At 40.3% G+C, this 14149-nt stretch overlaps 1 protein-coding gene across 2 annotated transcripts; it reads right to left on the reverse strand.

The window, feature by feature from the left end:
* Positions 1-469: 469 nt before the first annotated feature.
* On the reverse strand, positions 470-13880 carry DNAJA2 (DnaJ heat shock protein family (Hsp40) member A2). 2 transcript variants are annotated; one of them, XM_027092270.1, is made up of 9 exons: positions 13661-13880; positions 11967-12026; positions 11446-11669; positions 8927-9007; positions 8553-8686; positions 6565-6761; positions 2547-2691; positions 2297-2424; positions 470-1727 (listed from the first exon to the last, which is right to left on the reverse strand). In XM_027092270.1, exons 1-9 carry the CDS (start codon positions 13736-13738, stop codon positions 1536-1538), a joined length of 1239 nt encoding a protein of 412 aa, XP_026948071.1. In that variant the 5' UTR covers positions 13739-13880; the 3' UTR covers positions 470-1535. The 2 variants fall into 2 exon arrangements, with proteins under 2 accessions (XP_026948071.1, XP_026948072.1); XM_027092271.1 differs by lacking the exon at positions 13661-13880 and adding an exon at positions 13058-13097.
* Positions 13881-14149: the final 269 nt, after the last annotated feature.

Consider the following 14149-nt stretch of genomic DNA (forward strand, 5'->3'; position numbering starts at 1 on the left):
TGTTGCATCTTGCCCAGGCTGGTTGTAAAACAGTTTTTGTACAATGGAGGTAGAGTGGATAGGGCAATAATTTAAACCTCAAGGCCTTGATTAATGCCAGGACACCTTTTTTTTTTTCATTCAGGTTCTAGTAGACCTAGAAATAAACTACAAGTACTACAATTAGGCTCAGGGATGGCATAATACATTGAAAATTTTTAGTTTTCGGCTTTCTCCCATTTGTCCTTTTACAAATGTAAAATCTATAAATGATGTCTCTTTTCCCTAAAATTAAAGTGTGTTCTAAAAATACCTACTCTGGGAATGAAAAGAAGGTAGTAGAAGATGAAAGAAGAGCAATACAACATCCTTTTCATAGTAGTTTTACCTGATTTTTCTCATACCAGCCTAAGAGTCTTACTTTTCTATAAAACAATAGTAATCAATGCTTCCCCCCCAATCTCAAATATTCAACTTAATGGACACAAGAGAATCTTTAACTTAACATTTAATGAAAACAGAGCATTTTAACAGGTTCTATGCAGACATGGTTCTAATATTGATTTACTGTTACCTTATTTTTTTAAAAAGGGGGTGAGGTGAGGAAATACAGGCCAGGTTAACCTGGCCCCAGTGCTCAGGATCATAACTTAGAAGTTACATAACTCAGATATCCTTGACTCTACAAAGCATTAATTGAAGCCAATAAAGCCTGTTTCTACCAACATATCAAACTCTCTTTTATCTTTTGAAACTATAAAATGGGCATGTGCCTGAGGCATAAGCTTCAGGCCAATGGGTTTTTAAGGGCTGTTTAAGAACCAGAACTAAGGGTACATTCTCCAGTTTAAGGATAGATTTTACAGTTCAAAATACTTCTTCCTTCTAAAAATGTGAGACAAAGAGTAATTTACACCAACTGCTTTTTATTATTGAGTTTCAGAAACCTTTCACAAGATGGTAAAAAAAAAAAAAAGAAAGAAAGAAAAAAAAGGAAAAAAAAAGGGCCGGGGGAGAAACCCCAAACTTTACAACCACAGCTCAGCTAATGTTATTTTTTCCATTGTTCCCAGTCAGCTCCAAACCCATTGTGTGCAAAGCCCATTTTTCCATGCATCTAAATGATAGATACAGGCTATGAAATTCTTTATTCTATTTGTAGCAGCTTATGCAGGTGCAGCCAAACACAAAGCTTCAGGACAAATTGTACACAAACTTTACAATGTGGGATTTGAATTTAAAATATGAAACATAAAATCTACACAAAACTGATAAAAATCAAGCACAGATACCAGGACTGAAACTTATAACCCACATGTGAAAGGGAGTCTTGTTTCCTTTCAAGTGCTTTATTCTGCTACAGAACAGTCGAAATGAAGATGTAAAGCTTTGTGGTTAGTTTAAATTATACACTCTGTAGATACTATACCAATTTTAAAAGTTACACATAGACCAACAGATGTCCATCAGTTCATCTGGGTTGACCAGCTGGATCGCTGAAAACAAACCAGGCAAGTGTGGAAAGAAAATCCACCTGTGCAATTTGTTTGCAGAGTTTACTGATGGGCACATTGCACTCCTGGTCCATGATGGCTACTGCTTTCTTCATCAGAGCTATCATTATAGGCTTCACGCCTCTGACCACCTCCTGAGCCCCGAGTGCTATCAAACTCTTGAAGCTCTACCTCCTCTGTGTCTCCAATAATGTTCGGAACTTCTGGTCTAGATGGCAGAAGATCTTCTAATTCCTTCATTAAAATAAAGAAAAATAAGGTTAGCTGGAAGATTATCTTCATCCACTATCAAGTTCCCTTTTGATACAATCCAAGGTATATGTTTGACAGTTAGTCTTTGCACTTTAAGCCAGAGATCACAAATGGATGATCCACAGACCAAATCTGTAGACATCTTTTGGACAACCCATCTATTGCTTAGAAAACAAAAACCAGAATTAGTTGCTAACATTTAAACACTGGAAAATTTCACACTAGACATGCCTTCCTGCATGAACAACCAGTAGACGCTAAGCTGGGGGGTTGCCCTCTTCAGGTGAGATATCTGTTCTCCAGGGAGCCCCAATCCTCCCACCACCACCTCACACGCAGTCTGCTTTACTCCTTCACTATTCCCTACTCGGCCCCATAAACTTTTACATCAGGTATCCTCACTTTAAAAACAACCAGGACAGCCCATCAATCACTCAAATTAATAAACTGTGTAATCTAATCTTAGCACCCAAAACAAAGGGAAGGTGACACAGAAATACAACTATTATTAAACTTAACTCATCTGTTGCCTAAATTTAGAGAACACTTACAGAAAGCTTGTCTGGGTTGATCCAGTTGTTTTCAGGAAACTGCACATCAAATTTTATGTAAAGATCACCTTTTTCAAAGGGATTACGATACTGTGGCATTCCTTCACCTCGAACTACACGGACACATCCTATTATTTGAGTAAATAAAGGGGAAAATATTAAGAATTTTACCCAAGAAGGTGCACAACAATATTTTTTTGAGTCACCTACTGTAGAAAGAATCTTGGATCAGGCAAAAATCAAGATTTACCTGGCTCAATTACTTTGCCAGGGGGGTATTTCACCACAATCTGACGTCCATCAAGGTGCTTAAATGTGAACTGAAATCCACATAGAGCTTCAACAAGTCCTATCTTATATGTCATGTGCAAATCATTTCCGTCTCTCTGGAACACCTACAAATAAAGCACACCAGAAACATCTTTTTAAAAAATTATGGAGGCATACTGTTGTTCTGTGCTCCTTGAATCAATTTCAAAACCTTAGTTCTACCATTTACTGCAAAAGCCAAACTGCCACCATCCCTAGGTTTCCTAAATTTATATAAGGAAACCTAGCTATTCTCAAGTAATATGCTAAAAGCTTCTATCACGAAAGAATTGGAATTGGGAAAACAATGACTCATAAGGTACAACTGAAACTTCAAAAACAGAACCAGGTATATTTTACAATTATGGACCATTTCGAAACACTGCCTGTGAGTGAAAAGGTGTACAAGGCCCAGTGGGATTCTGGAGAACAGGTTCACTTGGAGTTTCCTCCAGATGTGACTCTAACAGGGAAAGGTGAAAGCCCAAGTTCAACTAAAAAAGCTCAACCAGTAATGCTCAGCCAGTAAAGGGGCTCAAACCCCATGCTTCATACAAATACAAACAAATTTTACCTCACCTAAAATTCAAAACTTGCTTAGGTGAATGTAAAACAAATGCTAAAGTTGGCTTATTATTACACCATAAGCCTATGGACTAGGTAATGCAAAGGTTATTCAATAAACATTAAAAAATGAGCGTTCAATGTGTAGGGAAAAATACATCCAATTTCACACATGCCCAACTTAAAACGTTTGCTTATTAGAATTCACAAATATCTATAGTTAACTTTTGAAATTTAAGCTGAAATAAAATTAACTGCAGTGAAAGGTCACCTAATTTTTTTTCAATACAATAGTTATCTCTTCTAAAGAATAATCCTGGCTGGTTCAGTCAGAGAAGAGAGGAAATCTGAAAGATATCCTCTTTTCCTAAATTATCCTCCTAAATTTACCTATGAAGAAAAGTTAATCTCAAACCATTATCTTGACCAGTGGTCCTGGACCAGCAGCCTCAGCAGCACCAGTAAACTGGTTAGGAATGCACATTCTTGGGCCTCATCCCATAACCACTGCATCAGAATCTATAAAGGTGAGGACCTGCAATCTGTAGTTTTAATAAACCCTCCAGGGGATTCTAATGTATGCTAAAGTTTGAGAACCACTGAATATATATTTCCTATGAGAGTTTACTCAGCTGTTTCTCACAATGGGTGGAAAAATTAACTTCAATACGGTTTCTTTCATGCAGCACTTTTCAATGCTTTTGCAAGTTCATAAAATGAAAGTGTTTCTGAACATATCATTACATTACTGTTCCAAAAGCTATCTTTAACCAAATATCCTTTGGTTAAAGCTATATTAGCAGTAGGGAGTGGACTTCCCTGGTGGTCCAGTGGTTAATACTCCGCATTCCCAATGCAGGGGACACGGGTTCCATCCCTGGTTGGGGAAGTTCCACATGCTGCACAGTGAGACCAGATAAATAAATTTAAAAAAAAAAAAAGAAGTAGGAAGCATGAAGGGATACTATGTTCTTGTATAGGAGAGCTCAACTTAAAGTAATTCCAATAAAAAATGGTATTAGGGTTTTTTTTGGGTGGGGCAGGGGACCAGCAGGAAGGGTGGTTATATTAGACAATTTGATGCTAAAATTCAAACAGAGAATAAACAGGCAAGAATGGCCAGGATATTTTGAAAAAACAGACTAATGAGGAGAAATTACCAAGAACCAGACAGTAAAACACATAAAAGCTGTAATAATTTCTGAAAAATAAAGAGTATAGAAGAGAGACTAACATCACCAGATCTTACCCACCACTGTGGTTCTTTGCTGTACAAATGCACCATGATAGCAAGATTACCAAAATACACACACACCAGTACTGAAAGATGATACACATGCATACACAGCACTCTCAAAATTGAATTGTTTTTTGATCAGAAGATTTACACTCTGTTTCAGCTACAGTACCCACCCTGATCTCACGGCCTCACAATTCCTTCAGCATAAGTGTTGAGAGCTTTTTTAAAAAAGAAAGCCCCAAACAAAATATGAGTATGTTCATGAACTAGTCAAACTAATCAATTTTTCTTAAGAAGGTTAAGAATATTCTCAGTGGTATAAACAAAACAAGATACCTAAATCTCATTTTGGGCTCAAATTTACTTTACCGGTCACAATAAAACCAAGAAGGAACAATCTTTGACCTCTTACTAGATGAACTTCCATTCTAACCTTTATCATCTTCTACTTTCTACTTTAGACAACCAGTAACATCTGCTGTCTGTTGGAAATTCCATGCAATTCCACTGCTGCCAATAATTTTGGAGGTGATTTACTTCCAAATGCCTCCTCCTCACAGCCCCAAGAAAGAAGAGCAGCTTATTCATTATCTCATTTGATTCTACACCATCTTTCTGAGGGATGACTTTTTTTTTTAGTATGCAAAGCCAAGCCCAGGGAAGCTGAAGCTAATAAATGGGAGCCAGAACTTAAGTCCCTTGTCTCCAAGGTCAGTGATTTCTATTTTTTAAAATCCCAAATTCTTACAGAATATTTTAATCCATAACACTCTAAGGCAGAATTCTAGAAATTACTCCTTAAAAAAAACAACCACAAAAGCAATCTAGGGACCCTTGCCACTGGTAGGTTTGGCAATATTCACAAAAGGCCAAGATATATAGCAATTTACAGCTTTGCTGAGGCAATAAATTCGACTAGTATACCTTGAGAAAGGCTTGTCTAGGAGAGCAAGCCACAATCTAATGAGGGAATGAATCAAATCAAATTCCCAGAATCTGCATCTCAATATGGCTTTAATCTCTATTGGATTCTTGAAGTGATTTTTAACATTTACTTCATTTGTAGAAATCACCATCAAATGGGAGAAAATTCTGGTGTGAACTAAAAAAGGCGGCTGACTTGTAATCTAAATGCTTCCAAAGGAACTCAAAATGGCAGTGCGATCAAGTACAAAGCCAGAATCCTGTCAAATGCTTCTATATCCAAGAATTTAGGGGACTTCCCTGGTGGCCCAGTGGTTAAGACTTCATCTTCCAATGCAGGGGTTGCGGGTTCAATCCCTGGTCGGGGAGCTAAGATCCCATATGCCTCGTGGCCAAAGAAACCAAAACATAAAACAGAAGCAATATTGTAACAAATTCAACAAAGACTTTAAAAATGGTCCAAATCAAAAAACAAACAAAAAACTTAAAATATACTCCATCGCACATTTAAAAAATACAGATACAATGGTATAATCAAAATAATATATACCAGGCCACATCATCAGCCCAGTACATTTTGCCATGTACATTAATGGATACAATACACAGTCAATGAGCAATTTAAAAATAGGGTGTTCCCTGGCAGTCCAGTGGTTAGGATTCGGTGCTTTCACTGCCGTGGGCCCAGGTTCAATCCCTGGCTGGGGAACTAAGATCCCACAAGCTGCGCAGCACAGCCAAAAAAAAAAAAAAAAGAAATTTAAAAATAAAATGTTTTTAAAACCGCAGAACCTTTTCTTTCAAGAAAGCTCACATAGATACCCAATATGTAAAACAAGTCAACAGAGCAGTACTGAGGACTGAAGCCCTCACCAACCATCCAAGGAGTTTCACAGTGAAACCTAGGCTGCCTAGATTATCTGGTCCAATGCCCTTATTTTCATAAATAAGGAAACCGAGGTACAGACACAACAGGATTACTTAAAGTTATACTGCCAGTCAATGGCAGAGCTGGGACCCAGACCAACTCCTTCTACAGTGCTTCTGACAGCACCTGTCTTGTTGGTCTACTAAAGAAGTCAGTTCTTATGAACTCAGCCTAAGGACTTAACAACTTCATCTATGTTCAGTGTTGCTTCAGGAAACTCAAACTGATCTAACCTATATCTTGCATACAAGACCCATTTCTGGTCTTCTGAGGCAAAAATAAAACAAACAAAAAGGAAATTACCTCATGTTCTTTTTCTTGTAGCAAAAGAACAATGTCTCCTGGTTCCACTCCTGGGGCCTGGTCTGCTTCCCCAGTAAATGTAATTCTCTGTCCATGTTTCATGCCTTTGTCTACGTGGACTTCAAGAATCTTGACTTCTTTAATCACCTTCTTCCCTTCACATTTTTTACAGCGGTCCTTTTCATTAATTACCTCCCCTGGAAAAAGAGGTCATTCAAACTTCCAGCAAGGGTACTCTACCGCACTCTTAAGTAAGATAGGTCTTGATAATGCCTTTATTCACTAAATAAATTTCCTGAATGTCTTTAAACTGCTACCTGAACTTTTGATTGAAATATCATTCTTAATAACAAAAACTCACATCTTACTGCAGGTTACCTAAAGGACCCAGCTACCTAGTCTCCTCTATTCCAGAGTATAAAGTATCTTAAACAATATTTTCTTAACTCCTGACTCTACTTCCTAAGTTAAAACAAAGCCTAATGATCAAGCAAACAAAATGGGTGGTCGGATGCTGGAACTTCTACAACTGCTTTTTCATTTTTTTGTCTTGGTTTCATTTAAATTTAACAATGGAGAGAGACAACCCAAAAAAAGATTTAAACATCCTTTATAACTCTAACAGTTTTTTTCTTCTATGTATTCTTCTGAAATATTTGATCAGTGCTATAATAAAATAAAACCAAAGCTGTACATATAGTATACTGTGAAAAAAAAATACCATCAATTTCTGATGGCTGATTAGTGGCACACTTTAATGCTCAGATGACATGTATAAGTGACTTCAGGAACACTGCTTCTGCAAAGTATGTTCTGCAAAGCACCAGTTCCTTAAAATGGTAATGGCACATGGGAAAAGATTTCAGTCAATTCTGATTTCTTGAGAGTGGGAACTGTTAGCAACTTTAATAAGGTAAAATGCCCTGAGACGCTCCAGAAGGGGAATATGATATGCAGCTTCTCCAAATTATCTTGTCTCTGCCAGAAGCAATTTGGAAAAGGATGTTCTAGAACTGCCCAATGTGGTAGCCACTAGCCAATGTGGCTATTTAATTTAAAAATAATTAAAATTAAAAGTTCAGGGCTTCCCTGGTGGCGCAGTGGTTTAGAGTCCGCCTGCCGATGCAGGGGACACGGGTTCGTGCCCTGGTCCGGGAAGATCCCACATGCCGTGGAGCGGCTGGGCCCATGAGCCATGGCTGCTGAGCCTGTGCGTCTGGAGCCTGTGCTCCGCAACGGGAGAGGCCACAACAGTGAGAGGCCCACGTACCGCCAAAAAAAAAAAAAAAAAAAAAGGTTCAGTTCCTCAGTCATACACAGGTGGCTAGTGGCTACTATACTAGACATTACATACACAGAACTTTCCCATCATCACAGAAAAATTCTTTTGGATAGCACTGCTCTAGAACAAGGGCTGGCAAACTAAGGCTCACAGGCCAAAATGGGCATGCCCTTGTTTCTATAAGTAATGTTTATCTAGAAGACAGTCATGCCCACTTGTTTACATATTGTCTGTGGCTATAAAAGTGCTAAAAGGGCAGAATGAATAGCAGTTTCAGAAAACATTCGCCCACAAAGCCTAAAATATTTACTTCTGTAAAAAGAGCTTCAATTGCAATAATCTATCCTCAAAAGCTAACTAAAGCTTACAGTAAAATTCTCCACTTATCAGAATGAGAACTAAACAATTTGCTCTCTTTTACCAAATATAACTTTTTAAAATATAAAGGGACAAAAAACTTTGCCCCATCTTTTTGGAATGAAAAAAGACTAACATTTCACTCAACATAATATAAGTTTACTGTTTATCTGTGTTCACTGGGCCTATACATAAGGAAATATTATTTTTACATTTCTCTTTCAGAACCCTCTGTATCTTTAATAAGATGAATACAAACACACGTTGAAAAAGAAAAACTGTAAGCCTCTCCAACTTCTGCATTCCCAATCCATCCAACATAAAAGCAGAGAAACACTGGCATGCATACCTTCTCCATTACAGTCAGAACACACAGACTGCATCTGTTGTACCATTCCTGGAGCCAGCTGTCTGATCATGATGCGTACACCTCGACCCCGACAAGCACTACACTTCTGAACAGCTCCAGACTTTCCACCTTGGCTAAAGCAAGCAAAGGTATAAATTAGAATATGCCCCCTAGGCCATGACAAATAGGAATTGTGCTTTTCACCTTCATCTTCAACGCCCAATGACTGGTATTTAAAGACTTTCAGAGGTATCAGAAAGTGTTCTGGGTTGGGTAGTCAGTTTGAAATCATGAACAATTTTTATCTGATATGGACTCAATGTGCCACTGAAAGAATGGATGAAATTCATTTCATAACCAGAAAACACACTTACCCACTGCATGCGCTACAGAGTACATTCTTGCTAAGTTGTAGTTTGGTTGTCTTGCCATTATACAGATCTTCTAAAGATACTCTGGGGAGAAAAGAATTAGGTTCAAATTTTGCCAAGTTCTCTTAAATTCAAGATATAAACGATAGCTGATATAGCAAATTCCACTATAATCTTTTAAACAAAGAATTCAAGAACATCTTACATAAATCAACTGAGTGAGATTTTATTTTGTAGCTCAAATTGTTTATGGCTATAAACAATATATGTATTGCTCAAAGCCAGAACTTAAAGGATCAGGCCAATAATTTACTGTGCTGCATTTCCTGATAAAGCTGATAACTGCACAAACTCAAAACATCACACCTTCTTCTGGCCTCAAGAAGACCTCCACCTAATCCAACCCCCTGAATGAGGTAAAATTATTATCCTCATGTTACAGGACAAAACTGAGGCACAGAGAAGTAACTTGCCCAGGATCACATAGGCAGTCTGGCTCCAGAGTCCAGGCTCTACTATAAGGCTCTGTCCCCTTCAAGGACAATTCAGAAACGCTACAAAGTTACATTACAATTTACAGGAGGCAATTAGATTGCATATGTCTTAAAAAAAAAAAAAATTGGCCTTATCTAGAGTGTGAAAGATGAGAAGAACAGGTTTCCAAGAGAGAGCCTACAGCAAGTTTTAGATGTCTGAAAAACGCAGTGAATTATAACCAAAACTTGAGCAACTTTTGCAAAAATTTCAAAGGGGTCTATGACCCCAAAATGGCCAAGTTAAAAAGCCTATTAAAAATCCCAACTGATAAAACCCAACTCGTCTTTATTCATACAGCATATCTGAACTGCAGGACCATTCATTTCCAAATCTATATACATCAAAAGTCTCAAAAATATTATTTACAATTTGCAAGCAATGCATTTAATTTGGTTTTACCTTTCTCATGGTGTTTTTAAATCTCCTTTAATGGTAAAAGTTTACTTTAAAATAGAGGAACAGGGCTTCCCTGGTGGCGCAGTGGTTGGGAGTCCGCCTGCCGATGCAGGGGACACGGGTTCGTGCCCCGGTCGGGGAAGATCCCATGTGCCGCAGAGCAGCTGGGCCCGTGAGCCATGGCCACTAAGCCTGCACGTCCGGAGCCTGTGCTCCGCAGCGGGGGAGGCCACAGCAGTGAGAGGCCCGCGTACCGCGCAAAAAAAAAAAAATAGAGGATCAAAAGAAGTTAAATGTGCTTTGCAAAGCACCTATACTATTTTGTGGCATTCAAACTTTCTCAAAATTGTTATCTTTTATACATTCTAGACAGTATAATAAAACATTTATGGTCAAAACACTATCAGCACTTCCAAACAACGGCGTATCTAGACCTTAGACCAAAGCACTTGGTTCCATCAGGCTTTAACCTCCTCCTAAGAACCTTTAACCAACGATTTACATGATAGGTAGGTCTTCTTCCCCTAACATATTAAACTACAATTAGTAAGCAACACTGCTGTGTAAGAGGCCAGAAAAATCTTCACTTCAACAAACATGGCAAAAGAAGGAAAAATGTGGGTAATGGTCTAGTGAAGCTGGCACTCTCCACCAGTGGGGCTAAACTGGCACAATCCTCTACAAGGCAATTTAGTTATATTTATCAGCCTCAAAACACTGATGCCTGTCCAGGAATCTCTGCCAAGGAGAGACAAAGCTGTATATAAAGATACTCATAGCAGCGCTATTTATGATAGGAAAAAACTGGTAACATCCTACAGAAAAGGGAATGATTAAATAAATGATGGAATGGAATATTATAAAGCCATCCAAAATGAAATGTTGTAATAACAGGAAAATTTTAACAAATTACACTTTACTTCCTCTTACCTACTCAAATGTATAAACTAGATACTATGAAATATTTCAAATAAACACTTGAACTTCAGTCTCTGGCATTTACTAGTATAACCATTACTGGTCCATGAAAAGTTAACGGGACAAAAGATCTCACAAATTTTGCAAAGTAAAATAGTTATTTTCATATTGGGTTCACAGTCTAAGATCAAGGTCAGGTACCATTCATATGTTGGCAGGTTAATGTCAGGCTTGAGGCCAGTGGAAATCAATTTAGGACAGTTCAGACTGAGGAACAAGTAATGAGTTACTGTAACATGTTAACAAACTAGCCAGATGGTCACTCAATTCGTAAGTTTTTAAATAAAAAGTAACTCAGGAGGTCTAAATACTTCAAAGAAAAGAATCTTCATAATTGAAAATTTAAAAACAAGCAGCCTCAGAAGCATATACCAAATCAATCTTCCTACTCTGTAAAAACACCAACCATCCTTTAAGATCTGTTAGCAAAATACCAACATTCAGGTTATTAAATTCAACTTAGTCACCCAATGAGGACAGCATGGTAAATGGAAGATTTTTTTTTTTTCTGATGGACAGAGTATTTTTTGATGCCTCATCTCTTTTACTGAGTACTTCTACTTGAAAAAAAGTATTTAGCATTTTTTTTAAAAAAGAAAAAAGATATTCACTTGAGTGGATGCATCATGTCCTCTCCTCTTCTTCTGCCATTTCGACTTCTGCTCTGATTGCCCATGAAGCCGAATAATCCCCCACCAAAAATGTGAGAGAAAATATCATCCATGCCACCACCTCCGCCGCTACCTTCCCGAAGACCTTGTTCTCCATATCTGTCATATAGTTCGCGCTTCTCAGGATTTGATAGTACTTCATATGCAAAACTTATTTCTTTGAACTATAAAGAAAAAGTAAAACAATTGGATTTACAAATAAAAAGCTACAGGAATCTAGAATTCATTTAATTCTAAAAGAAAAGTTACAAGTTACCTTTGGTTTGATTCTGGTCCTATTTACCACCTACCACTGCCCCGAATGTTAGTATTCCCATTGTAAAACCAAAATACTCTTAACATAAAACTTTGGCACTACGGGAATAAATGGACTTTTCTTACAACATTCCCTTTTTTTCCCAAGAAGGGCGATTTAAGTTTAAAACAGAAATCTCAGGGGAAAAAAGTCTCAAATAACTTACTTTGTCACCAGCATTTGGATTCTTATCGGGATGGTATTCCTTGGCTAACTTTCTGTATGCCTTCAATAAAAGATTTTTAAAAAAAAGGTTATATATAAAGACCAGTTTAAAGATTTGTGAGTACTAACGTAACATCCAATTTTCTGAGAAGCAATGTTCTAAAATCATAACCTCCCAAAATATCCTTTATTCATTAGCATTGTTGGGCATATTCCATCTTAATATTGTTTTCTCACTAATAACAAAGCAGACAGTAGTTATACTTGAAAACAAGTTATACTAAAGCCAGATACAAACAATGAAACAAAGCCACAGAGAAAAACAAAATACTGAAAAATCCCCTATTTTCACTATTGTCAAATGTCTTTGATGGCCCGTAAGCAGACCAAGACGACTCCAATTAACTCTAAAGAGAAATGACTGTTAAGCTCTACAGCCTGCAAAAACACTATTATTAAAATTAAGCTAAGCGAAGAGATATGGGAACATATGTATAATTGATTCACTCTGTTATAAAGCAGAAAGTAACACACCATTGTAAAGCAATTATACTCCAATAAAGATGTTAAAAAAAAATTAAGCTAAGGTAAGAATCTGGCTCACGATGGCTCCTCTAATTGTAGCATCAGGAAAAAGCCAAGACAAGCTCCTAAGTCATGGTTTATTTTCATACGGTGGATTGATTGGGGTCTTAACTGGAGTGACCTCGGTCTTAGTGAAGCTGCATACATTTGGGTGGCTGAGATATAAAGCACTTAAGCGTTCATTCACAGACACCTGAATTATGTAACACAGAATAGCATTTCCGGTAAGGTAACAGGAAGTGCTTTTACTCTCAATTGCACCCGTCCCACTGCCTAAGGAGCATTCTCATTTTTCTAAGCTTACAAATTCGGATACTCTAAGCCCCGTGAAGATGCTGTGTGGCTTAATCAAATGCCTCAAATGCTTTGAAATCCTGAGATAAAAGATTCGCAGCAATGCAAACAGCGATAATGAGGCCTTCTATTTATTTTTAGTCAGTGTACGCTCAGGTGTTTGGCTGGGACCCACAGCTTTTTCCTGAAACGAGCACATAACATTTGGGTTACCTGCCCACAGAACAATGCACCCAGACACAGACCCACGCCACCTCCGGGTCAATGGGCGAGGGAGAAAGGCGGGGAGAAGCTCCGCGGCCGCGGCTCCCAGGAAACATCCCTAAGTTCCCACAGGCACCCGGCGGGGGCGGCCTCGACCCTCCGCCAGGCCCCAGACCAGCCCCGACGCGGCTCGGGTGCCGACGTCCGCGGCGCGGTCAACTCCTCTCCCGGGGCCGGGATGCGCTGGGCGTCTCGGTCCAACCTGTTTTTCCAGGGTGGTGACCTCGGCGCGGGGAGGGCCGGGCAGGCAGCTGCCTCCCGAGAGCGCCAGGCCTCCGGCGCCCGCCGGGGGAGGGAGGAAGGAAGCGTTTTCGTCGTGTTTGCTCAGGGGTGGGTTTTATTTGCTGCATCTGTAGGCGGGCGGGCGGGGCCGGCGGCCCAAGGTCAGCCGAGGCTGGAGTGCGCGGCCCGCGGCGGGCCGGTCTCGCCGCCGGCCCCCAGCCTGGGCCCGCCGCCGCCGGCTAGCGGGCCGCCCCACAGCGCGGCCTGGCAGTCCCAGCCGCTCAGGCCTGCGCCCCTCACACCCTGCCCGGGCGGCCCGCTCCCCAATACCTTCTTCAGCTCGTTCTCGCTGGCGCCGGGCGGGACGCCCAGGATGTCGTACAGCTTCGTGTCGGCCACGTTCGCCATGGCGGCCGGCCTGGCAGCGCTCAGGGAGGAAGGCGGCGGAGCAGGCGGAGCGGAGCCGGGCCCACGGCAGCGGCGGCGGCGGCGGCGGCAGCAGCAGCGGCAGCGCAGGCCGAGCGAGACAGCGAGGGGGAGGCGGGGGCAGGGCCGACCTTTGAACCGACGCACGGCGCGCCGTGACGTTGCTTCTTGGAGCCCGCCTCGAGCACTCGGCCGAGGTGGTGGCGGCGTCTCGGGCGCTGAGGAAGTGGGTGAGGTGGTCTACTGCCTTGAGGCTCTGGGCCGCTGGGCGAAGTCCAGCGTAGAAACCGGGATAACTAAGTCTGCAAGCTACCCTCCGTGACACCAGCTCTCTCCAGAGGCGTTTAGGGGGGTGCTGAAAGGATGAAGAGGCCGATGCGGCCCACAGCCGCC

This window comes from Aethalodelphis obliquidens, unplaced genomic scaffold (genome assembly GCF_003676395.1).
Source record: "Aethalodelphis obliquidens isolate GAN/ISIS:26980383/991018 unplaced genomic scaffold, ASM367639v1 scaffold75, whole genome shotgun sequence".
Lineage (NCBI taxonomy): Eukaryota > Metazoa > Chordata > Mammalia > Artiodactyla > Delphinidae > Aethalodelphis > Aethalodelphis obliquidens.